General features: G+C 46.5%; 1 protein-coding gene across 1 annotated transcript in view; it reads left to right on the forward strand.

Moving 5' to 3' along the window:
- Positions 1-229: 229 nt before the first annotated feature.
- The window catches only part of SLC6A13 (solute carrier family 6 member 13), a 48,207-nt gene continuing 21,128 nt past the window's right edge, over positions 230-27,308 (forward strand). Inside the window, exons 1-2 of the mRNA XM_056117839.1 lie at positions 230-431; positions 23,065-23,199. Of these exons, the coding sequence (XP_055973814.1) occupies positions 230-431; positions 23,065-23,199 (337 nt within the window). The remainder of the gene's footprint in view (positions 432-23,064; positions 23,200-27,308) is intronic.

A 27,308-nucleotide genomic window follows, 5' to 3' on the forward strand; every position in this document is an offset into this window, starting at 1 on the left:
TGCTCCTTTCCTCAAGCAGGAAAAGCACCTCTATTCCCTGCAAATCTAGATTCTCTGCATCTTTTATTCAACCTTGTCGGCGAGGGCTTCTCGGAAAGACTTGATCTATGGACAAGAAAGCATGAACCAACTCCTGGGAGCATCTGTTCCCTCAGGAACTGCAGTGGAAGGTTCCCCCCACCCCCAGAGCTCCCCACTATAACAGAGCCCCTTCTGTTTTCCAGGTGGGATGGATAGCAGGGTCTCGGGCACAGCCAGTAATGGAGAGACAAAACCAGCGTTCCCAGTCATGGAAAAGGCGGAAGAAGATGGCACACTGGAACGGGAGCACTGGAACAACAAGATGGAGTTTGTGCTGTCTGTGGCCGGGGAGATCATCGGCCTGGGCAACGTCTGGAGGTTTCCCTATCTCTGCTACAAAAACGGGGGAGGTGAGAGCCATTGTGCTATGCCACCCTGGCCTGGAAGGAGGGTGGCTGCACCCTGCACCCACTGTCCTGCCCCTTGGGGAGTCCCGGGGATGCAAAAGATGCTGGGAATGGAAGTTCCCCTAAAAGTCATTAAGGACACTGCAGGGAACAGACCTAGGCAGATATGTCCAGTGCCCAGGGCACTTTCTGCTGGAGCACGGCATATAGACTTGTGATTGGCAGCTTAGAGCCACATCGGATGGGACCTGGGACTTGGGGGCCACAATTTACTCTCTGTGTAATCTTGGGTATGTGGCGTCAGTCCCCAGGGAAGTCACAGCTGCTTCTTAGGGTGGGTGTCAGCTTTAGAGAGGATGGGTGGAAAGAGGTTAATGGAGGGGAGTTCTGCAGCTCATGCAGCTGACGCTCTGGTCTTAAGAACTCGTACCTTGGGCTCTGGGCTCCCTTTCTTGACCCCAGTCCCTGGCTGGAATCGAAGAGAGGCTGCATATATGCAGCAAAACCTCTTTTTTTAGGTGGAGGACGTACCTAGTGGTGCTCAGAGCTTCCTCCTGGCTCTGCACTCCAGGATCACTCTTATCAGATTCAGGGGATCATTTGGGATGCTGGGAATCGAACCTGGGTCAGCTGCATGCATGGCAAATGCCCTTTCCGTTGTACTATGTCTCTAGCCCTGAGCACAAACTCTCTTTTCTAGAAATTTCCTGGGGTTTCACCCTGCTGCCCCAACACTGGATGTTGTTGCCCCTCCACTTATGTTCAGGGACTCCCAGGCTCTGTGGAGTCCCAGAGGGCTGTACCAGCTCCTGAAGGGTCTGACCAGGTCGGGTTCACAGGTTGCTCTTCGGGGCTGGAGACCCTGAGTCGGCAGCCTCGGCTGGAGTGGGCAGAAGAATGTGGCCAAGGTAAAGGTGGAGAGGAGTGGTTGTTTTTTTTTAGGGCGCTGAGGGTTTGGGTTATACTTGGTGGTGCTCAGGATTTACTCCTGTTGGTGCTTAGGGGATCCTATGTGGTGCTGGGGATCAAATTGCGGGGCCAGCTGCTGGCAAAACAAGCACCTTAACTTCTACCTTAACCTCTGTATTATCTCTCCAGTCTATGGGGAAATTCTTTCATGGGTTCCAGGCTGGGAAGTATCTTAATGCAAGATTTTTTTTTGGGGGGGGGGCGGTGCACACCTGGCACTGCTCAGGGCTCACTCCTGGCAGACTCAGGAGACCATATGGGTACCGGGGATAGAACTTGGGTTAGCCTCGTGCAAAGGAGATGCCCTCCCCGCTCTACTATGGTTCCAACCCAAGATGTGACTATTTGCAGGGGAGTCGGAGCCTCCACAGGCATCTGACTCCCTGTCCTGAGGGTCTGGGGGGAAGGTGCAGGGCACAGGGTGGAGATGTGGCACGGTGAGGGACCTGCTCAGAGCTGACCCAGGTGGCATCTCAGGTTGCAGTAACTGGGGACTGGCCCCACAGTTGGAAGTGACCTGGACTTTTTCCAGAAGGGTGGGAAGAGGCGGATGGGGGAGGTGGCCAACAGCCTGCGATGACAGGACTTGGCTCCCACGCCTGGGGAACGAAGGAGGGACATTGTCCCACTGCTAACTTAGCTCTGCCCACTCCCCAGGCTGGTTGCGGAACTGCCCTGGGAATCCTCCCTTCAGGGAAGGGGTGAAGGAGCTGGGGGGTGAGGGCATCAGAGCTCTGTCTGGAACCTGGTGACCAGCTTAGCACCTCATGTGGCTGAGGGATTAGGAAGGGGCAGCCTTTCCCAAGCCTCTGTGGAATTGGGTGATAGTTGACGGGAACGAGCAGGCAGCCCGGGGTGGGGAGGTTGCAGGAAGGCTCCCCCTGCCTCTCTGGCCCTCCAGGGTGTGGGACAGCTCTGCGCATGGCTCTGTCTCGGCCAGTGCCCGAGCTGGAAACTGAGTTCCAGGCTAGAGAGAGGTAGGTCCGGGGGCTCTCCCAGCCCCGCCCAGAGCTTGCCGTTCAGCCTGACCCTGAGGATCGTGGAGGCCATGTAGCCCAGGCCATCAGCCCAATCAGCGGGAAGTTTCCTGACAGGGCGTGGGGGCCTGGCTGCCATGCGGCACCTCTTCTTTTTTCTTTTTGGGTCACACCCAGCGATGCACAGGGGTCACTCCTGGCTCTGCACTCAGGAATTACTCCTAGAGGTGCTCGGGGGACCGTATGGGATGCTGGGAATCGAACCCAGCATCGGCCACATGCAAGGCAAATGTCCTACCTGCTGTGCTATGGCTCCAGCCCCAACAGCACCTCTTAAAGGAGGCGAGACATGCCTATTTTTCTGGCTTAGGGTGTTTTCCGTGGTCAAATCTTGTTTCATTGTCGAGGGGAGTGATGCTCCTTTGTGATGGGACCCTTCGCTGGGAAAAGGAGTGCAAGGAGAATGAGCCTTGAAGTGGGTCTGGTCCCTTTGCTCCTGGAGGAGTGGTTTTATTTCAGCCTAGAGTGCTCAGATAAGGGCATGGATTCCCAGGGAGGACAGGACTGGTTTGTTTGTTTGTTTGTTTTGTTTTGTTTGGGAGCCACACCTGGACGTGCTCAGGTCTTATTCCTGGCTCTGTGCTCATCCTGGCAGGGCTTGGAGGCGGGTGCAAGGGAGGTCGGTTGCCTACAAGGCAAGTATCCTACCCACTGTACTAGCTCTCCAATTCCAAGGAAAGACTGTTTTGAAAATGCTTTGGAGAAAGATACTGGGGTCCTGTAGGGTACGTTTCTCTAGACCCTTCAATGCCATAGCTTATATTTGCATTTTATTTTTGTTTTGGGACCATTTCCAGGGGTGCTCAGGGATCAATCCTGATGGTGTTCAGGGGATCTTTTGCAATGCAGGGGATTTGAACCCAGATCAGCGGTGTGCAAGGCAATGCAATACTTTCTCTACTATTTCTCCAGCCTGCAGATGCCATAGATTTTAAACAGCCTCTGGTGTGTGTGTGTGTGTGTGTGTGTGTGTGTGTGTGTGTATGGTAGAAACAGGGAGTAGGACAAACCAGAGATTATTTGTTTGGTGGAAACATCATGGAGGAAAAAGTTCCAAAGCTCCAAACCAAAGGAAAAAAATTTACTGGTTATGTGTGTGTGTGATTATATGTGTGTTTTGTGCTCTATGATTCATTTCAGTTGTTTTTTGGGGGGGTATGGGCCACACACAGTGGTGCTCAGGGGCTACTCCTGGCTCTGTGTTTAGAAGTAATCCTTGGTGGTGCTCAGGGGGCCATGTGTGGTACCAGGGATCAAACCAGGGTTGGCTAGAAGTGGTTGATTGCAAGGCAAGTACTTTAATTCTATACTATCTTTCTTATCTTTTTTTGTTTGTTTGTTTGTTTGGGTCACACACCGTGATGCTCGGGGTTCCTCCTGACTCTGCACTCAGAAATTACTCCTGACAGTGCACGGAGATGGGATGCTGGGGATCAAGCCCGTGTTGGCCGTGTACAAGGCAAACGCCCTCCCCTCTGTGCTATTGCCCCAGCCCTCTATACTATCTTTCTATCGTCTCAGTTTTTGTGGGAGTTTTTTTAAATTTTAAACTGATCCCTTCCCAACAGTTCTTTGTGCTCAGGGCTGGCTCCCAGCCATGCTCGGGGGACCATGTGTACCAGTGCTCTAACCCAGAGCTCTTGCCTGTCCCCTGCCCAGTTCTTTCCAGTATAGACATTGGGTCCACCCAACTTGAAGTGAGTTCCAGAGCAAGGAGAGGGTGGAAGCTGGTCTAGGACAGAACAAGTCAAGAATTGGACCCCAGGGAAGGAGTGTGGTCTAAAGAAACACATCAAAAACCAGAATACAATTAAGAAGAAATTAGAAACAATGAATATACTATTCAGGGAGATTGGCAGGAGGGGTGCCCACCCACCTTCGTTCCTCTTTCCCTGCTGTCCAGTTCCCATGGCCAATTGTCCCCTCTCCCACCTGCCTCCTAATAATGGTCCTGAGTGTCCAGCTCAGAGTTGCCCAGCACGGGGACAACCTGGCCATTCAGCACGAGTGCCAGGAGTGAACGCAAATCTCTCGCCTGCCATCTCGGCCCCGACAAGGGCAGGGCATTGGCCAAGCATCTGACTTGCCCTTTCTAAGTCCAGGTTGCTGATGCCCAGGGCAGATAGCTTTGGGCTTGGAGTCTCCAGTTGGTGCCAGGCCCAGAATGCCTGCCGGACCCCACCTGTGCGAGGACACAGGCTCCTTCTCCCTGACCCCACTCCAAACCCTTGTCCCCCCTGATCTCCAGCCCCAGCTATCAGAACTTGGCCCACCCCTCTCCAGCACTCTGGGCCTGGCAGCTTGAAGCCTGGGTTCCTCCACATCTGGAGGACCTGGAGATGCCAGGCGAGGATGCACCCAGATGTGCACAGCTGAATGGCTCAGAAATGCAAACTGTAGGGGGTCGGGAAGGGAGGACAGCTCAGGGCTTTTCTTTTCTTTTATTTTTTTTGGGGGGGTGGAATATACCTGGAGATGCTCACAGCGTACTCCTGGCTCGGCACTCAGGAATCACTCCTGCCGGTGCTCGGGGTACCAGAGGGGATGCTGAAGATAAAACCCAGGTAGGCCACATACAGTGCAAATGCCCTGTTCACTGTACTATCACTCCAGTCCAGCTCATTGCCTCATCACAAGAGATCTCTGAGCACAAAGCCAGGAGTAAGCCCTGAGCACTACTGGGTGTGCTCCCCCCCAAAAAAGTAAAAAGAAGAAAGAAGAAGAAGTGGAGATGGGGAAGGATTGGGGAAGAGGAGGAGAGGAGTTAATGGCGGTGGAGGAAGAGGAGGAGGAGCAGGAGCAGGAGGTGAAGGAGAAGCAGGGAGACACATGGATTGTGGGGGAAGAATCAGAACCCTGACGGCTTGAGACTCTTGGGAGCGACAGTAGAGGAGATAGGCAGGAAGAGAACTGAATGACCCTCAGGCCCCACTCTCAGGAAACTCCTGTGACTAGCACCATGGAGTTAAAAAAGCTGGGGTGCCTTTTTTTTTTTTACTATAAACCACTGAACTGTATCCTTTATTATTATCTTTTTTGCCATTTTTATACATTTTATTTTCATGCCAAAAACAGTAACAACAAGTCTCACAATTTGTTGTGAGGTGTTCCTGGTGCCTGCTTGAGCAAATTGATGAACAACGGGAGGAGGACAGTGCTACAGGGCTATTTTCATGATGCAGTTCACAATAGTTCATTACAGGTAATATTCAAACGCCCACCCCACCCGTGAGCATCTTCCCACCACAATAAGAGGGAAGTGTGTGAAGGCTGTTGTATTTCATTCTGGAATTCGTTCATTATGCCCGTGTATAAGAGAATACAAGCACGTATGTTGAAACCAAACACATGTGTGCTGCTTTAGTTACGTCAGTGGGCTAGAGTATAAGATGTCACGAGGCCACATTTGCTCCAGGAAGTACTGCATCGCTCTCTTCCGGGAGTTTTATTTTATAGTCTCCGGATCTTACAGGGTGCCGGGGGCAGCTTGTGGGTGTGACTGCCAAGCTACTGGAAAAGTGGGGATCTGGGTGGAGGAGGCCCAGTCCCGATCCGAGCAGGCTTGGAGATCTCAGCCACGGGTCCCGCATACCTGGGTTCCTCTGCCGGTTCCTTCTTGCATGAGGCTTGTCCGAGTGTGTGGAGAGTGGCCTTGAGCATGGCTGTGGCTGGTTCTGGAGGTTTTCGGCTACCCGGATTCTGCTCAGGACGGGGAAGGACACTCAACCCGCCCCGCTCTGAGGGGCCCAGTGAAGACAGCCTGGCATGGGGGCAGGAGATTCTGCCTGGGGTGCCTTCTTTTCCGCCAGGGGGAATCACACCCAGAAATGCTCAGGACTTTCTCTTATCTCCTACTATTGTGAACGACTTCACGAAAATAGTACTGTAGCCCTGTCCTCCCGTTGCTCGGGAGACCCTGCTTGGGGTGGGGAACTGAATGGGATGAGCCTGGTGCGAGGCAGCCCCTTAGCCCCGCCCGCCCCTCTGGCCTGGAGTGCCCCTCAAGACAAACTCCCGAAGCCTTGAGAGCCTGGGAGCGTGGGAGGGGGTGGTGGTGGGGTGGTGGCACTTCTTGAAGCCCCTTCACGGACCCGCCACAGCAGGCGCGTGTTCTTTGTCTGTCTTGGGGAAGCCGCCTCCACCCTTCTCCTGCCACCTTCTTTGCATGGCAGATTCTGGCATCCCGGAGGAGCTAAGACGCTAAAGAGCGAGAGAAAGGAGAGTGCGTTGCTAGAGAACAGGGACGAGGCTTGCTGCAGCGCATGGCGGCGTGTTACCACTTTTCCTCAGTGGCTCAGTCCAGGGGCTGTGAGATTCATGCTCATTCCTGCCTATAGCTCTTCTCATGGCATCAGCTGACGTCGTAAAAAAAAAAATTAGGGCAGAAGGGGCTTGTAGCTCTGAGGACGGGAGGGCTTGCCTGGCTGGTTCGAGGCCCTAAGTTTAATGCCGAGCACTGCATGGTCCCTGCACCGTTGGGCGCAACCCTGGTGGTCTCCAGCACCATGAGCGAGCTGCAGCCCATCACTAGCCAGAGCACTGAACCACCCAGGCTGGGCAACAGGAGTGGGCTGAGCACTGCTTGGGAGGTCCTTCTGAACCCCCAAATTTATCACCTGGGAAATTTTATCACCTGGGAAAGTGTATCATTGGGGAATGATTGGTTCCTCTCTGAGCGGGGTACATGGTTTCTCCTTCTCACGGGGATGTGTTTAGAATCTGGGGTGCAGGTCAGTGTAAGCCATCCCCGAAACCCCAGGGTCACAGCTCCTTCGGTGCTGGTGATGTGGATGGGGACTTGCATGGGGAAGAGGCAGCGGTCCCACGGGACTTCCCAGTCCAGCACCCCGTCACCCTGTGCTCACTTTTAGGGCCAGTTGAGCATGGACCTTGGCCACTGTGGCAGGTGACCCTGGCAGGGACAGAGGAGGCACTGAGCTCGCTCGGGAGTTAAACATTGGCTCAGGGAATTGGGAAAGAACCGGGCCTGCATACAGCTGGGAGCAGGGTCTGAGCAGGGCCGCGGGAGATGCTGTTTCCGGCTCAGGCCAGCTTCAGAGTCTCACGTCCTCTTGCCCAGGTTTTGATGACGATGAACTTAGTAGGCAAAAGTGTGGGCAACCTCAATGTCTCAGTCTGGGGCAGCTAAGTGCCTCCCTCATGCTTGAGCAAAGTGGTGTAGGTTACACAGCAGAGATCTGTGGGTGGGGGGCTGGAACACCGTATTTTCTATGAACTTTTTTTTTTTTTTGGCTTTTTTGGGTCACACCCGGCAATGCACAGGGGTTACTCCTGGCTCATGCACTCAGGAATTACTCCTGGCGGTGCTCAGGGGACCATATGGGATGCTGGGATTCGAACTTGGGTCGGCCGCGTGCAAGGCAAACGCCCTACCTACCCACTGTACTATTGCTCCAGCCCCAGACGTTGGGGTTTTTAAAGTTCATTTTATTTTTATGGTAAGTGTGTGTGTGTGAGGCCTTCACATCCAGCACCACTCAGGAGTGACCTGGCTCTGTGCTCAGGAGTGACCCCTGAGGGGCCCAGGTGTAGGACTGGGAAATTCAAACCCAGCTCAGTTGCATGCAAGACAAGCACCTTAACTCCTGTGCTGTCTCTCTGGGTCAAATTTTCTATTCAGTTTAAAGTTTTTTAAATCAAGGTTCTTTGCAGTTTTACCTGTCAGAGCTGACCTGGAAACAGCCCATGTCCCTGATAAACTCCCCGACTAGAGTGCATACTCGAAGGGTGCGTTTTTTGATGAAGCAGAAAGCAGTGGACTTCCCCTCACTCCCTTTGTTCTTACTGCAATGACTCCAAGTCAAGTGTGCTCTGGCGAGCAATGACAGCGGGGGGTGGGGCGTCAAGCACGATGCTCACGTACATGTTTCTTACTCTTGCTGGGGTTCGCATACCCCAGTTGTATTGCTTGCATGCATCTGGCTGGGGTGTGTCATAGGTCACACGCTCTGCTGTGCCAGGTATCCCAAACAACAGAACTTCTGGTACTTGCATCTGGGCTTCACTGTGGATCTATTTCATGGCTTTATACTGGCAAGGCAGGTGCTCGGGCCACTGAATTATCCTTGGATTCTCACTTGGCAGTTTTGAAACGTGTGTGTATATGTGTGTGTGTGTGTGTGTATCTGTACATGAAACCATTGTCATAAACAGGAAAATGAATATATCCATCCCCCTCCCAAATTTTCTCCTATCCTCTGGCCCTGGCTGCTCTAGCCCGATACAAAGCAGTGCAATCACAGATCTGATTTTTTCCAAATACATTTCCAACTGTAATGATGAACATATAATCTCCTTGGGCTGGAGCGATAGCACAGCGGTAGGGCGTTTGCCTTGCACGCAGCCAATATGGCCGACCTGACTTTGATTCCTCCGCCCCTCTCGGAGAGCCCGGCAAGCTACCGAGAGCATCTTGCCCGCACGTCAAAGCCTGGCAAGCTCCCCGTGACCTATTCGATATGCCAAACACAGTAACAAGTGTCACAATGGAGACGTTACTGGGCCTGCTCGAGCAAATCGATGAACAACGGGAGGACCGTGACCGTATAATCTCTTTGGGGCTGGAGCGATAGCACAGTGGTAGGGCGTTTGTCTTGCATGCAGCCAGCCCGGCCGAGCCGGGATCGATTGCCCCACCCCTCTCGGAGAACCCGGCAAGCTACCTGGCAAACTACCCGTGACGTATTCAATATGCCAAACACAGTAACAAGTGTCACAATGGACACGTTACTGGGCCTGCTCGAGCAAATCGATGAACAACGGGAGGATCGTGACCGTATAATCTCTTTGGGGCTGGAGCGATAGCACAGTGGTAGGGCGTTTGTCTTGCATGCAGCCAGCCCGGCCGAGCCGAGATCGATTCCTCCACCCCTCTCGGAGAACCCGGCAAGCTACCTGGCAAGCTACCCGTGACGTATTCAATATGCCAAACACAGTAGCAATAAGTCTCACAATGGACACGTTACTGGGCCTGCTCGAGCAAATCGATGAACAACGGGAGGACAGTGTTTGTTTGTTTTGTTGGGTAAGCCACACGTGGTAATTTGATGCACACAAACATTATAAGATGACTTGTACAACATGCTCTTTATCACTTTCATCCCTCACATCAACTTTTTCTGTGTAATGATGACATTTCAGATCTACTCTTTCAGCATCCTGCACAAGTCCAGCACTGTCCCTCGAGTCCCAGACTGTTACTCATTGTAGGAGCTGGACTGATCTAGTATAGCAGGGAGATGCTCGCCTTGCACTCAGTGCTCTTTGGCATCCCATATGGTCCCCTGAGCTCCGCCAGGTGTGATTTCTGCATGCAGAGCCAGGAGTAAGCCCTGAACACCACGGGTGTGGTCCCCAAACCAAAAACAACAATGAAAAGAAGTTACTCACTTTAGAGTCAGAAAGAGAGGGATAGAGAGGAGAACGAAGATGAGATTGGAATGAACTGCAGTTGAGACCAAAAAGGGGGAAAAAAAGGAAAGAGAGGGACAGATATAGAATGACTACACTCATCTGTGGAATATAAAATAATATAATATGACACTAACACCCAAGGACAGTAGCGACAAGGGCCAGGAAGATTGCTCCACCACTGAAAGCCTGCCTCATGAGCAGGGGAGAAGGCAGCTGGGATAGAGAAGGGAACCACTAAGTCAATAATGGTTGGAGGGATCGCTCAGGTTGGGAGATGTATGCTGAAAATAAAGGACCAAACGTAATGGTCTCTCAGTATCTGTATTGCAAACCATAATGCCCGAAAGTAGAGAGAGAATCAGAAGGAAATTGTCTGCCATAGATTCAGGGAGAGGGTTGGAGTGGCGTGGGCAGGAGGGATACTGGGAACATTGCTGCAGAATATGGAACTACCTTCTTTAAAACATTTGCTTGTTGTTAAGGCCCCATGATTTACAAGCTATTTATAGTAAGGTTTCAAGCATATCTAGCCCACGGTGATCCTTCTTTCTAGTGGACGAATAATTTTTCCTTTGACATACATCACAGCTTCTTTATCCAGGCAGCTATCCGTCAACACTTGGGGTTGTTCGTTTCACAGACCTTTATGTCTTAGTTTGCATTTCCTAGACTTTGATATAAGTAAAATCATGCCATAGCTACTTCTCTTTATCTTGCTGCTTTCCTTCTGAACAATTATTTGGAGACGCATGCGTATTTCTCATGCGTCAGCTCATTTCTTGTTATTCTACTTACCTGCTCCCGAGTAGGATTTGATGATAAGAATATGCCATGATTTGTTTATTCTCTTGTTGATGGGCTTTTGGATTGACTTCAGGGTTTTCCTTTACAGATAAAACTGCAAAGAACATTTGTGTACAAGTATTTGTATAAACATGGGCTTCATTTCTCTTGGGCAAATATCTAGGAGGGAATGACTGGATTTCATGGTAGTTGAACTTTAACTTTTTAAGTAACTGCCAAACTCTTTCAAAAATGGTTGTACCATTTGACATTCCTGCCAGCCATGTGGGAGAGTGTCACATTTTCCACATCGTCTCCAATACTTGGTTAGTCTTTTGAATTTTAACTTTTCTAATTGGTGTGTCTCTTTAACATTTTTAAAATGGAGATACAATCAACATAGATTATGTCAGGTGTACAATGTGGGATATTTATATAGATTTTTATTATTTTGGGGTGGAGGGTTGGGCCATACCTGGCAATGCTCAGGGCTTATTCCAGGCTTTGCACTTAGAAATCACTCCTGGCAGTGTTCCAGAGACCACAGGGGATGCTGGGGATTGAACCCAGGTTAACAACATGCAAGGAAAGTTCCTTCCCTGCTATACTGTCACTCTGGCCCTGATATTTGTATATAGATTGAAATATTCACCACAAAAAAATCAAGTTAACAACCATCACTACATACAGTTACAATTTCTTTGCTTCTGATGAGAAATTTTAAAGTCTACTCTTTTAGTAAAAAACATAAAATAAAATGAAGTCTTCTCTTAGGAGCTTTCAAATACACATGACACTGGGGCTAGAACACTCAGCCTGATGGAGTTTACTCCTGAGTCCAGATATATATAATATACCTATGCAGTCTATAAATATATATGTATATATATAATATAGGTTTTTTTGGCAACACCTAGATGTGCTCAGGTTTCTTTTTTTTTTTTTAATAGTTAAGCAAGGTAGTTTCGACTGAAATTTACTTAGAAAGATGTGAGAGAGAAAGAAGGAAAGTGTGTTTAACAGAGAATACAGATAGCAAAGGAACACAGAGACAAGCAAGTGAGATATATGTGGAGGAGAACACAGGATTGGAGAGTCAGCCCGCACACAGGACTCACTCCTATTGGGGCTGAGGGTCAATTATGGTGCGGGGGTTCAACCTGGGCCATCCGTGTGCATGGCAAGCGCCCTACATGCTATGCTCTCTGACTGATTGTAGGTGCCTTATTGTACATCACATCCTCCAAGGACTCGGCTTATACTGGTAAAGGACATTTGCGCCTTTTGACTCACCCATTTCACCATTCCTCTCTCCTGCTTCTGGCATACTCCTCTCTATTCTCTGATTCTATAACTCCATCCATATTGTCACAAATTCAAAACTTCCTCTTCTGATTGAGTTCCATTTCACCACACACACACACACACACACACACACATCACAATGAGCTCTATTCATGCAACCATCAATAGATTCTTAGGTTATGGCAGGTAAATGGTACTGCAACAAACATGAGGATGCTTATATATATATTTTTTGAATTTGTGCTTTTGTTTTCTTTGACTAGATAAACAGAAGTGGAATTGTTAGTTTGTATGGTATCTCTATTTTTTTAACGTTTTTTTTCTTTTTGTGTCACACACAGCAATAGTCTGGGGTTACTCCTGGCTCTGCACTCAGAAATTATTCCTGGCAATGCTTGGGGGACCCTATAAGATGCTGGAGATTGAACTCAGGTCGGCCACATGCAAGGCAAATGCCCTCCCGGCTGTACTAACAGGATACTAACTTCTTATCAGATATACCTTTGGTAAATATTTTATCCCATTCAGGAGACTGATTTAACTTTGTTGGTTTTTTCATTGTTGTTGTGTAAAAGTTTTTTAGTTCAATGTACCAACACTAGTTTATTTTTGCTTTTGGTGTCTTTGCTTTTAGTGTTATTTAAAAATATATTCTTTTAAATGATGATGTCAAAGAACTTGCCAGCTATGTTTTCTTTCATGAGTTTTGTGTTTTTATGTCTTACATTTAAATCTTTAATTCACTTGGAGTCAAATTTTGCATATGGTTTAGGTAGGATAGCAGTACAGTTTCAATGTTTTGCTTGTGCCTGTTGAGTTTCTTCAAGATCATTTACTGTAGAAACTGACCTTTCCCATGGTATATTCTTAGTTTCTTTGTTATAATTTTTTGACTCTTTATTCTATTCCTGTCACTGTCACTGTCCTTCTGTTGTTTATCGATTTGCTTGAGCAGACCCAGTAACATTGTGAGACTTGTTACTGTGTTTGGCGTATCGAATACATCACGGGTAGCTTGCCAGGCTCTGCCGTGCGGGTGAGATACTCTCGGTAGCTTGCCGGGCTCTCCGAGAGGGGCAGAGGAATCAAACTCGGGTAGGCCGTGTTGGCTGCATGCAAGGCAAATGCCCTACCGCTGTGCTATTGTATTCCATTGACTCTGTATTTATTTCACACTATATCTCTTTGATCACTGTTACTCTCACTGTCACTGTCCTCCCATTGTTCATCGATTTGCTCGAGCAGACCCAGTAATGTCCCCATTGGAGACTTTGTTGTTACTGTGTTTGGCATATCGAATACATCACGGGTGGCTTGCCAGGCTCTGCTGGGCGAGATACTCTCGGTAGCTTGCCGGGCTCTCCGAGAGGGGCGGGGGAATCGAACTCGGGTCGGCCATGTTGGCTGCGTGCAAGGCAAACGCCCTACCGCTGTGCTATCACTCCAGCCCCTTGATCACTATAGCTTTGCAATATAGTTTTTGGAGGTAGAGAGGCTCACACCGAGAAGTGCTCAGGAGCTTTTCCTTGCATCTCTGGCCAAGAGTGGGAGACTCTATGTGGTGCAAGTGCTTGGACCAGGGTCAGCTACAAGGCAAGGCAAATGCCTTAAGTCCTTTACTATCTCTCCAGCTTTGCAACCTAGTTTGAATCCAGGAATAGTAGTGCCTTTAGCTTTGTTTTCATTTTTCAATATTTGTTTAGGTGTTTGGACTCTTTTATAATTGTGGGAAATTGTAGGATTGTTTATTTATGTGAAAAATTCCTTGAAATTTCAATAAAAATTGCATTGAATCTGCAAATTGTATAGCATGAACATTTTAACAACTGAAATTCATCAAGTCCATAATCACAAAGTTTCTTTATATACTTTGATCCTCATTTCCTTTCTTTAATGTATATAAATTCTCAGAGACAGACGTTTTTTCCTCCTTGCAATTAATTCTGTTTGATGCAATTTTTATAAAATTTCTATAATTGTTTTCTTAATCCCTTTTCTGATACCTCTAGTGTATATATTTTTAAAAAACCCTATGTATTGGTTTTCTTGTATATTGATTGTCTATCTTACAACTGCACTGAGTTTCTTTGTTATTTCTAATAGGTTTTTTTTTTTAGAATCTTGGGGTTTTTTAACATATAATATGTAGTCTCAAATAAGGACAGTATTCTTCTTGCTTTCTATTTGATTGTCTTTATTTTTCTTGATCTCAGTTTTATTTAAATTTCTACTTCTCCAATAAGCAATAATGTTGGGCATTTTTTTCATGTGTTTATTTGTTACTCATTATCTTTTTTTTTTTTTTTTTTTTTGCTTTCTGGGTCACACCTGGAGATGCACAGGAGTTACTCCTGGCTCATGCACTCAGGAATTACTCCTGGCAGTGCTCAGGGGACCATATGGGATGCTGGGAATTGAACCCGGGTCGGCCACATACAAGGCAAATGCCCTACCCACTGTGCTATCGCTCCAGCCCCCTCATTATCTTTTGAGGGGTCATAAGTCTGTTTAAATCTTTTGAAATTGAGAAAAGAATTGTTTTCTTATGGTTAAATTATGAAACATTTACATATTCTGGACATAAATATTTTAACAGGTAAAAATTTTTTAAGTATTTTTTTCTCATAAGAAAATATAATTTTATTTTTCTTGTGGTTTTTTTGAATATCAGCTCTTTCACTTTAATGAAGCCCCGTTTATCAAATATTCTTTTATAAATTAGATATTTTATTCTTTTATAAATTAGATATTTTATTCACATAAGTGAAATCTTAGCTTAAACCAAGATCCCAAATGTGTTCTGAAAGCTCTTGATTATGCATCAAGGTTTATATAACCCAGTTTGCTTAATTGTTATCAATATTGAAGTTCTTATTTTAATATGTGTGGAAATACACTTGTTCAAGAAGAGTGGTTTAAAAAGACCACTATTTTGCCAATGAACTGCTTTTTCCCTCTGTCAAATAACAGTTATTCCTATACATGGGCCTATTTCTAGAGTTTATTTTTTTCTATTGACCTGTTGTTTATTTTGATACCAATACCATGTTGTTTTAATTACTATGTAATTATAACAAAGTATAAATCAGGTAAATAAATAAATCTGAGTTCATCATGTCGACTAAGACCATCCATGGTAACTCATAGTTCCAGAAGGCCAAATCTAAACGCTGGACATGGGAGTCTCCCGGTGGACCATTCCACAATGAAATTGACCACATCATATTCAATTGACGGTTTTGCCTGACCGATGTCGCTGTTGTCCCAAAATTCCAAACAGGATCACCATCTCCTTCGTGCAAAATTCTACTTCACAGAGCGGGGAGAAAGGGATGCAAAGTTTAAAAAGAGAACTCCCAGAACAAACACCAACTGGGAGCTCTTTGGCACTATTGCGGCAACATGGGAAGATTCCATCGTTGACAACATTGACGAAGAATATGATAGACTGGTTCGGCACCTCCATGATCGTGCAAGAAATGCCGAGGAAGAGATAGCCACAGAAAGACGCCTGTCTTCGAAAACTCTTGAGCTCATTTGCCAATGTGGCTTGGTGCAAGTCTCAGGCAACCGCAAGCAAATGTCCAAGCTCACAAAGCAGTGCAGAGATGCGATAAAGGAAGACCTCAAAGAGAGAAGAGCAGCAGTGCTGGCAGATGTGGCAGAAGTCAGGAAAAGCATTCATAATGCCCGCCTGTCCTTCACCAACTACAAGACCAAGATGACTGCCCTCCAACGTCCTGGTGGATCTATCACATCTTCCAGAACAGCAATGGAGATTATCCATGACTTCTACTCGGATCTCTTTGATAGCCACATCCATGTGCCCACATACCAAATTCCGCAGGATGGATATGTCGTTCCCAACGTTCTCCCTTCCGAAATCCAACATGCCATTTTGTCGGTAAAGAAGCGAACAGCACCTGGCCCAGACAAGGTCAGATCCGAACACCTGAAGAACCTGCCATCAGTACTCATCAATACGCTGGCTCTGCTCTTCACATACTACCTGTCTGAATGTAAGGTTCCGTTCCAATGGAAAACCAGCAGGACTGTACTACTATACAAGAAGGGAGACGTCCACAACATTGGCAACTATCGACCGATCTGCCTGTTGTCTGTCGTCTACAAGCTGTTCCCTCGAGTCATCCTGAATAGGATTGGTAGAACACTAGATGAAGGACAACCATATGAGCAAGTCAGGTTCCAAAAAGGATTCAACACAATTGACCACATCCACATGACAACCAAGCTCATTGAGGTTTCTTGGGAGTTAAGATGCCGCTCTGTCTAATATTCATTGATTTAAAGGAGGCCTTTGATTCTGTTGAGACTGAAGTGGTCATTGAAGCCCTAGCCAAAGAGGGCATTCAGACTCAATACATCAGGATCTTCCATGAGCTGTATTACAGATTCACTACCAGAATCTCACCATTCTACAAGGAAGTGATCATCCATGTCAAGAGAGGGGTTCGGCAGGGCAATACCATTTCACCAAAACTCTTCAGTGCCACCCTCAAGAATGTCATATGATGACTGGAATGGGAAGGAAGGGGAGTGAAGACAGTTGTCAACGACAGCACCTCTGCTTTGCTGATGACACCGAACATGAGCCAAGTGGCACAAATGCTGGCCGATTTCGACCGTGAGTGTGGAAAGGTCGGACTACAGCTGAATCTCACGAAGACAATGTTTATGAGAAACAGTCTTGTTCCTGACATTCCATTCGCTATCAACGAAATGAACATCTGTGAATGCAACAGTTATGTGTACCTAGATCGAGAAGTCAACATGATGAATGATCTGGCACCTGAGTTGCGCAGGAGGAAGAGAGTAGCTTGGAACGCCTTCAAGAGTGTCGAAGAGTGTTGAAGAAATAGATGAAGCACCTCTGGCTCCAGGCACGTCTCTTTGATTCCACTGTTCTTCCTGCATTAACATACGCCTCAGAGAACTGGGCCCTACAAAAACAGAATGAGAATGCTATTTGGGTCTCCCAAAGAGGAATTGAAAGAGCTATGCTTGGAGTATCAATCACGCTTCACTAAAGTGAGAGAAAGAATCCAGAGTTCCAATCTCCATCGACAATCAAGAATCAGGGATGCTGTCTTGTTTGCCAAGGTGTCAGAAATCAGATGGGCTGGACACGTAATGAGATTTGGAGACGTCAGCTGGACTAGAGCCATTATCAACTGGATTCCATGGGACATCAAAAGATTGCATGGCCACCAACCTATGAGATGGTTAGACTTCTTTTCAAGACCCTGAACATTCGGTTTGAGGCTTTCGTGTTCCTAGAATGGGCAGATGCCATTGGGCAACACTAGTACTCAACAGGGACAAATGAAGACATTACTGGTGCCTGCTCAAGCAAATGGATGAGTAACAGGATGTCAAGTGATCAAGTGATCAAGTGATAAATCAGATAGAGCTAAGCTCTTCTTTTGAAAAGATTTTAGTTCTTGTGCAATTTCAATACAAATTTTATTTTTTATTTTATTTTTATTTCTTTTTTTAGACTTACAAATTTTTGTGCTTGGGTTTCAGTTGTACAATGATCAAGTACCCATCCCTCCACCAGTGCCCATTTTCCACCACCACGGGTCCCAGTATCCTTCCCACCCCCATCCCCCCATCCCACCCTGCCTCTGTGGCAGGGCATTCCCTTTAGTTTTCTCTCTCTCCTTTTGGGTTCTGTGGTTTGCAAGACTGGCATTGAGTGGCAATCATGTTTGGTCTATAGTCTACTTTCAGCATGCTTTTCCCATCCTGGGAGGATCGTCCCAACACCCTTTATTTGGTGCTCCCTTCTCTATCTGAGCTCCCTTTTCCCCTAGCACGTGTGCCTGGCCTCCAAGTCATGGAGCAAAATTCCTGGTACTAGTCTCGGCCACTCTTGGGTGTTAGTCTCCCATTTCCATTTCATTACTTTATGTTCCCGAGATGAATGCAATCTTTCTGTGTCTATCCTGCTCTTTCTGACTCATTTCGCTTAACATGATACTTTCCATGTAGTACCACTTGTATGTAAATTTCATGACTTCATCTTTTCTAACAGCTACGTAGTACTCCATTGTGTAGATGTACCAAAGTTTCTTTAACCAGTCATCTGTTCTTGGGCACTCAGGTTTTTTCCAGATTCTAGCTATTGTAAAGAGTGCTGCAATGAACAAACAAGTGCAGATGTCACTTCAACTATACATTTTTGCCTCTCTGGGATATATTCCCAGGAGTGGTATTGCTGGGTCAAATAGGAACTCAATTTATAATTTTTGGAGAATCGTCCATACTGTTTTCCAAAAGGGCTGAACCAGTCGGCATTCCCACCAACAGTGAAGGAGTGTCCCTTTCTCGCCACATCCATGCCAGCATTGGTTGCTTTTGTTCTTTTGAATGTGGGCCAGTCTCTGAGGTGTGAAATGGTATCTCATTATGGTTTTGATCTGCATCTCCCTGATGATTAATGATATAGAGCATTTTCTCATGTGCCTTTTTGCCATTCGGATTTCTTCTTTGAGAAAGTTTCTGTTCATTTCATTGCCCTTTTTTTTTTATGAGGTTGGATGTTTTCTTCTTGTGGCGTTCAACCAGTACTTTATATATCCTTGATATCAACCCCTTGTCAGATGTGTTTTCGGCGAATATCCTTTCCCATTCTGTAGACTGTCTTTGTATTTTGGTCACTGTTTCTTTTGAGGTGCAGAAGCTTCTTAGTTTAAGATAGTCCCATTTATCTATCTCTGTTTTCACTTGCTTGGCCAGCAGCGTGACATCTTTGAAGATACCATTAGCTTCAATGTCATGGAGAGTTTTGCCGACTTTGTCTTCAATATACCTTATGGTTTCTGGTCCAATGTTGCTCCCTTTAATCCATTTTGATCTTATTTTTGTACATGGTGTTAGGCAGAGCTCTGAGCCCATTTTTTTGCATGTAGCCGTCCAGTTTTGCCAGCACAATTTGTTAAAGAGGCTTTCCACATTTCTTGCACCTTTATCAAAGATTAGATGATCATATGATTGAGGGAAGATGTCAGTGTATTCAACCCTGTTCCATTGGTCTGCAACTCTGCCTTTGTTTCAGTACCATGCTGTTTCAATTATTACTGCTTTGTAGTAGAGTTTGAAGTTAGGGAGATTGATTCCTCCCATTTTCTTTTTCCCAAGAATTGTTTTAGCTATTCGTGGGGGCTTATTGTTTCATATGAATTTCAGGAGTGTTTGCTCCATTTCTTTGAAGAATGTCATGGGTATCCTTACAGGGATTGCATTGAATTTGTACAATGCTTTGGGAAGTATTGCCATTTTGACAATGTTAAGTCTCCCGACCCATGAGCAGGGGATATCTTTCCATTTCCTCATGTCCTCTTTTATTTCCTGAAGTAGCGTTTTGTAGTTTTCTTTGTACAGGTCCTTTACTTCCTTAGTTAAGCTGATTCCTAGGTACTTGATTTTCTGGAGCGCAATTGTGAACGGGATTGTTTTCTTCATGTCACTTTCTTCTCTTTCACTATTTGCGTGTAGGAAAGCCACGGACTTTTGGGTATTGATTTTATAGCCTGCAACTTTACTATACAAGTCTATTGTTTCTCAGAGTTTCTTGGTAGATGTTTTAGGGTTCTCTAAGTACATATCATATCCCAGTTATTCTCGATGTTTTGTAATTTAGGTGGCTCACTGAGGAGTGATAGCACAGCAGTAGGGCGTTCGCCTTACAAGCGGCCAACATGGCCGACCCGAGTTCGATTCCTCCGCCCCTCTCGGAGAGCCCGGCAAGCTACCGAGAGTATTCGATATGCCAGACACAGTAACAACAAAGTCTCCAATGGAGACGTTACTGGGCCCGCTCGAGCAAATCGACGATCAACGGGAGGGCCTTTACCTTTACCTTTTTACCATGAATCAAATTTGAAGATTTTTCAGCTGAATTTTTTTTCCTTTCGCTCCTCTTTTCTTTAGAGATTTTAGTTAAAATTATATTAGGCTCCTTAAGACTGCCATGTAACTCAAAGATACCAGTTTCTTTAAAAAATTATTTTTTCTCCTCCTGTTTTATTTTGGATAATTTATACTTCCTCAAGTCTCATCATTTTTTTCTTTCACAATATCTAATCTGCCTTAATAGGTTTAGTGTCTTTTCATTTAGATTTCTTTTTCCTTTTGCAGTACTGGAGACTGAATTCAAAGCTTCACATTTGTAAGGCAAGTGTTTTGCCATTGAGCTCTGTCTTCAATTCCATCCAGTGTCTTTCATCTCCTACATCTCCTACTGTCAAGTTTTCATTTCTTTTTTTTTAATTCATTTTTATTAGAAACACTGTGACTTACATTCATTAGACACAGTTGTTTCAAGCATTTAATGTTCCAGTACCACAAGTGTGACCTCCCCTCCAGCGTTTTTCATTTCTAAAGGTTTCATTTCGGTATTATTCAAATATGTTCATGTCCCTAACCTTTTAGATACATACAACTACCTTAAGGTCCTCACATGCTTATTTTAAATGTGTAAGTTATGGGGTCATAATTATGATTTGGCTGATCATTCTGAGTAATCATTCTGAGTAATATTTTCCTTTTTTTCTTTCCTATTATAATCCCACCCGCTGCCCCACCCCGACCCCCCCAGTGGAGAGCTGTACCCTATAGTGCTCAGGGGATGCTTGGGGGATCATTCCTGGTCACTCTGTGTTGCTTGGGGTGCCAGGGAGAGAATAGGGCCCGCACACGCAAAGCATACTCTCGGTTCGTCCAGCTCTCTGGCCCCTCCTACGACTTTTGATGCCAAGCACTGTGAATTTTTTATTTCATTTATTTTATTTATTTATTTAGATTTTTTTTATTAGTGAATCACTGTGAGGTACAGTTACAGACTTACAAACTTTCATGCTTGTGTTTCAGTCATGCAATGCTCGAGTGTCCATCCCTCCACCCGTGCCCATTCTCCACCACCAATGGTTCTGGTATCCCTCCCAACTCCCCACCCCATTCCCCACCCCACCCCCCAGCCCGCCTCTGTGGCAGGGCATTCCCTTCTGTTCTCCCTCTCCTTTTGGGTGTTGTGGTTTGCAATAGAGATATTGAGTGGCCATTGTGTTCGGACTATAGTCTACTTTCAGCCCACATCTCCTATCCCAAGCGAGTCCTCCAACCACACTTTACTTGGTGCTCCCGTCTCTATCTGAGCTGCCTTTCCCTCCAGTGTGAGGCCAGCTTCCCAGCCATGGAGCAAACCTCCTGGTCCTTATCTCTACCATTCTTGGGAAGCACTGTGACTTTTTCAAGTCTCCATAAATGGCAATGTTACCAAGTTATCCATAGATGGGCTTCAGGTGTACAATGTGCCAGACTCGCCCTCCCTTCCCCCACTGTCCCCAACTTTCCTTTCGCTCCCCCCCCAAACTCCCCACCCCAACCCCCAGTCTGCCTCAATGGCAGCAGTGTTTTCTTCTTTCCTCTTTTGCACTGTGGTTTACATACCATTACTGATAGGATATCAAGCATGGTGATTTTTACCTTTTTGGCTGCTGGATATATGTAGCACTGTAGCACTGTCCTCCCATTGTTGATCGATTTGCTTGAGCGGGCCCAGCACTGTCTCCGTTGTGTTTTGCATATCGAATACATCACGGGGAGCTTGCCAAGCTTTGCCATGCGGGTGAGATACTCTTGGTAGCTTGCCAGGCTCTCCAAGAGGTGGGGAGGAATCGAACTCAGGTCAGCCAAGTTGGCTGCGTGCAAGGCAAACGCCCTACTGCTGTGCTATCGCTCCAGCCTGGATATATGTATTTTTTGTAAATAATACTGATCTCCACCCCCCGCCATAGTCAGGGAAGTAGTTTAATCTTGGGATTTGGATTTTTTAAAAAATTTTGGTGAGGGGTTGGGGTGAGGGGCATTTTGCCATGATCAGGGGTCATGGCTCTGCACTCAGGGGTTACTCCTGGTGGGGCTCGGGGAACCGTGCGAGGTGATGGCAATTGAACCTGGGTTGGCAGAATGCAAGGCAAGTGCCCTATCCACTGTATTATCTCTCCAGCCTCTGGGGATTTTGCTTTGAAGATTCATTAGGCAGAAATGGAGTCAAATTCAAGCAGGATTAATCATCCTTCGGTGCTGAGGAATGCCTTCTCTACCTGTGTCCAGGGAGTCCTGCAATGATCTAGTCTGGCGGGGGGGGGGGGGGGGGGGGGGGGGGAGGGTCCTCTTCCCGGCCTGTGTGAACTGAATCACTGCTTAAGCATTTGGAACGATTATTTCCCTTACCTGGGGTAGTTTTCCTTACATGTATATGCTGACCAGTACTCAGTTGAAAAGCTTGAAGGGAGTCCTCTGCATACTTCTGGACTTTTCTTACTGTATAATTCTCTCTCTCTCTCTCTCTCTCTCTCTCTCTCATACTCTGTTTTGTGAACTAGGTATCTCATCCACTTTACCAGTAGATAAAGGTCTAAAGGTCTTTGTGGGAGAAAATATCAACATTACTGGCTTCAGCTGAGACTGGTCTCAGCCATGAGTATGGAAACAGTGTCAGAGACCATTATTAAGTGTCTTATTTGGCTGAAAGTCTGTAATTAAGAACCATCACTTCCAGGCTGGAGTGGGCAGGGTGCTTGCCTTGCTGTGGCAGACCTAAGATCGATCTCCCAGGCCCCACATTGTCCCTTGGATCCTGTCTGGGGTGATCCCTGAGTGCAGAGCTAGAAGCAAACCCTGAGCACCACTGGGTGTGACCCCAAAAATAAAGGTAGAAAGAAAGAAAGAACAGTCACTTTCTTGAAAAGAATTGTGAACTACGGATGATGCTTCTGAATACTCAGTATTCAGTGAACTAAATCCCTTCTTCCCGCCACATGTCATGTGTTGCCTAGGCCATGATTGTTGGTTGATGCAGGACAAACAGTGGTAGAGAGAGATGGAAACTTGATAGTGACAAAAAGTTAAGGACTTGTTAGGTCCTAAGCAACTTGATGACCCCATCTCTGCCATGGCTTCTGACTTCTAGCCGGGTCCCCTGTGCTTAAGCTCCCCAGCCCAGGATTCTGATTAACAGTTGGGTGGTACCTGGAGACGAACACAAGCCAGGTAACGGACAGCCTCTTTCTCACCCACAGGTGCTTTTTTCATCCCCTACCTCATCTTCCTCTTCACCTGTGGCATTCCCGTCTTCCTCCTGGAGACAGCACTGGGTCAGTACACCAGCCAGGGGGGCGTCACAGCCTGGAGGAAAATCTGCCCCATCTTTGAGGGTGAGTAGCACTGTGACAGATGCCAGGTTCTCGGCACTCGTGGTCACAGGTCTTATTTGGAATGATTGCGGGTGGGGGAAGGGAGTTCACAGAAGCGCTGAGTGAATCAAGACTCTGGGTCTTAAGATTAAACCCTTCACCGTGGGCCTAATGTTGGGATGATCATGCAAAAATGAAGGAGAGGGTATGGATGAGATTAAACAGGTAAAGTACAAAGTTATCGCACCTATATATGTTTTAAAATGTATAATAATCATTTTGTATTTTTCAAAACAGGTAATAATAAAATATCTTAAAAGAGGAGAAGATAATGCTACCTCCACCATCTTGACATAACAGTCATTTCAGATTTAGGGTGTTGCTTTTTGTTTTGTTTGGGGACTATTCCCAGCAGTGCTCAGAGGCCACTCCTGGCTTGGTGATCAAGGGTCATTCCTGGTGGTGGCACCAGGCTTCCTACATGCAAAGCACATGCTTCAGCCCACTGAATTCTCTGAACTATCTCTCTGTGCCAATTCAGGACGATTTATTTCAGTCTTCCTCCCTTGATGAAATACCTGATGGGATTTTCGCTTGTTTTTTATTTGGAAATAATTGCATAGTCACAGAAAATTGCAAATGCGTTTACTGTTGACCTAGTTGGCCCCAGTGTTGGCATTTCACACAACCACAGAACAGGACCAAAGCCTGAAACAGAGCATCGGTACTCTCCACAGGTCTATTCAGATTTCACCAGTTATCCGCACCCTCATTTGCATTTATGGGTGTCTCCCAAATCTCATCACTTTGTGGGTTTGTGTGACCACCACTGCATCAAGACTGTCTTGTCTTCACAAAGACCTTCCTCACGCCCTCTATCATTGCTCTTGCCCCACCCCTAACCTCTGGGAAGTCCCTACCCTGCTCTTGAGCACTGTTGTTTTTGAGAATATTAGATAAGGAAATCCAACCACAGGATTGAGAAGGACTTTGTTCATTTGTGGTTTGTTTTGTTTTGTTGGGGGCCACAACCAGTGGTGCTCAGGGCTTACTCCTGGCTCTGCACTCAGGGATCCCTCTGATGGGACTTGAGGGACCACATGAGATGGTAGGGATTGAAAGGCTGTATGCAAGTCACGTGCTCTGCCCACTGGACTATCACTCCATTCCAGAGGTGGCCTTTTTCACACAGTACACGAATCCATCCACATATATCCTGAATCAACAGTCTACTCCTTTTCATGAACAGCACTATTAGAGTCCCTCATACTCTCCACCCGTTGAAGAGTGCTGGAGCTGTTTTCCAGGCTAGAGGGTTTTATTCCATTATATTATTCTCTCTCTCTCTCTCTCTCTCTCTCTCTCTCTCTCTCTCTCTCTCGGCTACATCCAGCTTTGCTTAGGGATTACTCCTGATTCTGCACTCAGGGATCACTCTACATTGGGGGTGCTCAGGGGATCATATGGGGTGCTAAGGATGGAACCTGGGTCATTCTCATGTAAAGCAAGCACCCCACTGCTGTCCTATCTCTCAGGCCCATGCTACCCTCTCTTTATAGAGTTTACTTGTCACTAAAATGAAATACACACAGTTAGTGCTATCTTCCTTCCTTCCTTCCTTCCTTCCTTCCTTCCTTCCTTTCTTTTTTAAGTTTTTTGGGCCATACCTGGCAATGCTCAGGGCTTACTCCTGCCTCTATGCTCAGAAATGACTCTTGGCAGTGTTTGGGCTAGCACATAGGTTGATGGGGATTGAACCCAGATTGGCCGTGTACAAGGCCTTACCCACTGTACTATCTCTCCAGCTTATTATTTTCCTTTTTTTAAACCAACAATCTAATCTCATTCACTTACGTCAAGCAGATCCACCATGATTTACATAACACTTCTCTATTTGGAGTTTTTAAAGTTTCCATTACTTATAAAAAAACTTTCATATTCTGCTACCATATGTATTTGGTATGATTGACAGTGCCTGACTGTCCTCGCCGGGGCCCCTTGGAGGGGAGCGGGTTGAGCGGGTTGAGCGGGAGCACCCCGACCAGGGCTCCGGCAGCCGAAGACCTCCAGGACCAGCCACCACCATGCTGAGACCACTCTCCGCACACCTGAAGGTACCAGCAGAGGAACAAAGGCAAGCGGGTCCCGCCTAGGGCTGAGATCTCCAATCTCGGATTGGGGCTGAGTATCCTCCACCCAGATCCTCCGAATTCCAGTAGGTGGGGGTCACACCCACCAACTGGTCCCCTGGCGCCGTGTAATCCCATCAGTGGCCAAGACTCAGAGACTATAAAAACCAGCTCCCGGAACTGCGCGTCCGCATTTGTGGCTGTGCAACATCTTATTATGACATCTTATTATCTCATTCCTACTTTGGACAAACTGGCAGGCTACCGAATGTAACCTGCCCACATGGCAGAGTCTGGCAAACTCCCCGTGGCGTACCCAATATGCCAAATACCAGTAACAATGATGGGTCTCATTCTCCTAAAGAGCCTTGAATATAGCACTTTCTTAAAAATCTCAGGGCTAGGATGAAGGAGACGTTACTGGGGCCTGCTCGAGGCAATCGACGAATAACAGGATGGTCGTGATTCGTCGTGATGTATTTGTTAAGATAGAGAACCTTTCCCCACTTGGGAGTTATTATTTCTTTGCTACAAATTCTCAGGGTTAAGATCACTGAATCATAGGGCTGGAGAGATAATATCGAGGATAAGGTTGGCATGCAGTTGACCTGATTCACTTGCAGCATCTTCTATGGTCCCCTGGGAGCCTTCAGGAGTGATCCCTGAGAACAGCGGGGTGTATCACCCACCAAAATAAAATAAAATAAAAAGCATCCACTGGGAACTCTAATAATGGACAAGTTTGGAAGTCACCGAGTTGGAACACTGGGCGATGCAGAATGGCACCTCACGTTAGCTTCATTTCCTACACTACAGTTATGAGCGAGGATGAACACATCCGAAGTATAGTCTTCTGCGAATGGTCTCTTGGGGCTCTTCCCATGTGTTTTATAGTTCGGACCCATAGCAGACCAACTCCAGGGATCATTAACTGTTGGAATCTTGGCATGGGTCTTGCACATCTTAAAAATAACTTTGAATCACAGGACATTTGGAGCCTAGCAAAGATGAAAGGCCATGGAAGCTGGGGTTGCAGCCAAGCACTGGGGGGAAAGCCCCTCTCTCCTGCTGGGGCAGGGTAGCAACTCCAGGCATAGGGAGGAAGGACAGGCAGGAGCTGATGTCAGCACTGTTTGATTTAAGACCCTGATGCAGTCTGTGATCCACTTTTATTTTTAAATTTTATTTTATTTTTTCCAAAATATTATTATTACATTAAGCACCATTGTATTGTATTAAAGCAACACAGTTATTCATAGCTGGGTTTTTTTTTTTGACATATAATGTTCCATCACCAATCCCAGCACCAGTGTCAACTTCCCTCCACAGTGTTCCCAGATTCCCTCTATTAAGAGAGGGTATTAAGACCCTAATCCCCGGCCCCAGTCTTCCCTCTTCATAGGCACCCTTAAATTGGCTTATTAAAATTTGGGTCTCGCAATTTTAGTGTTGTTGACTCTGGGGTTTGGATATTCATCTCTGTCATTCCTTAACAACACCAATATACCTGGCTCTCCTTGGCCCCTGCCTCCACTGCTTCTTGCCTCTTTCTTCTCCCCTTCCTCTTCACTCTATTTCTTTCCGTCTCCTCCCTGTACTCTGGGCCAAGGGTGGTCTAGGCATCTCCCCCTTAAACCATTGCATTTCCTCATCCAGTGATTCTAAATATCTCGTGTCAGTGATATCAGCCTGTGCTTGTCTTCTTCTTCGGGCTGACTTCATTTAACACAATATCTTCCAATTCCATCCATGTTGCAGCAAATTGCATGATTTCATCATTCCTCTCAGCTGCGTGGTATTCCGTGTGTATATACCCCACATCTTCATGATCTACTGATCTGTTGTTGGACATCTAAGCTAATTCAAAATCTAATCGATGGCAGAGTGCTGCAATGAATAGTGATCTGCAGACGTCCTTTGGAAGGAGTGTTTTACCTGTCCTGGGGGGTAGATACCCAAAAGTGAAATTTCTGGGCATGACTTCACTTTTTTTTCATTTTT

This window comes from Sorex fumeus, unplaced genomic scaffold (assembly GCF_029834395.1).
Source record: "Sorex fumeus unplaced genomic scaffold, SorFum_2.1 ptg000036l, whole genome shotgun sequence".
Taxonomy (NCBI): domain Eukaryota; kingdom Metazoa; phylum Chordata; class Mammalia; order Eulipotyphla; family Soricidae; genus Sorex; species Sorex fumeus.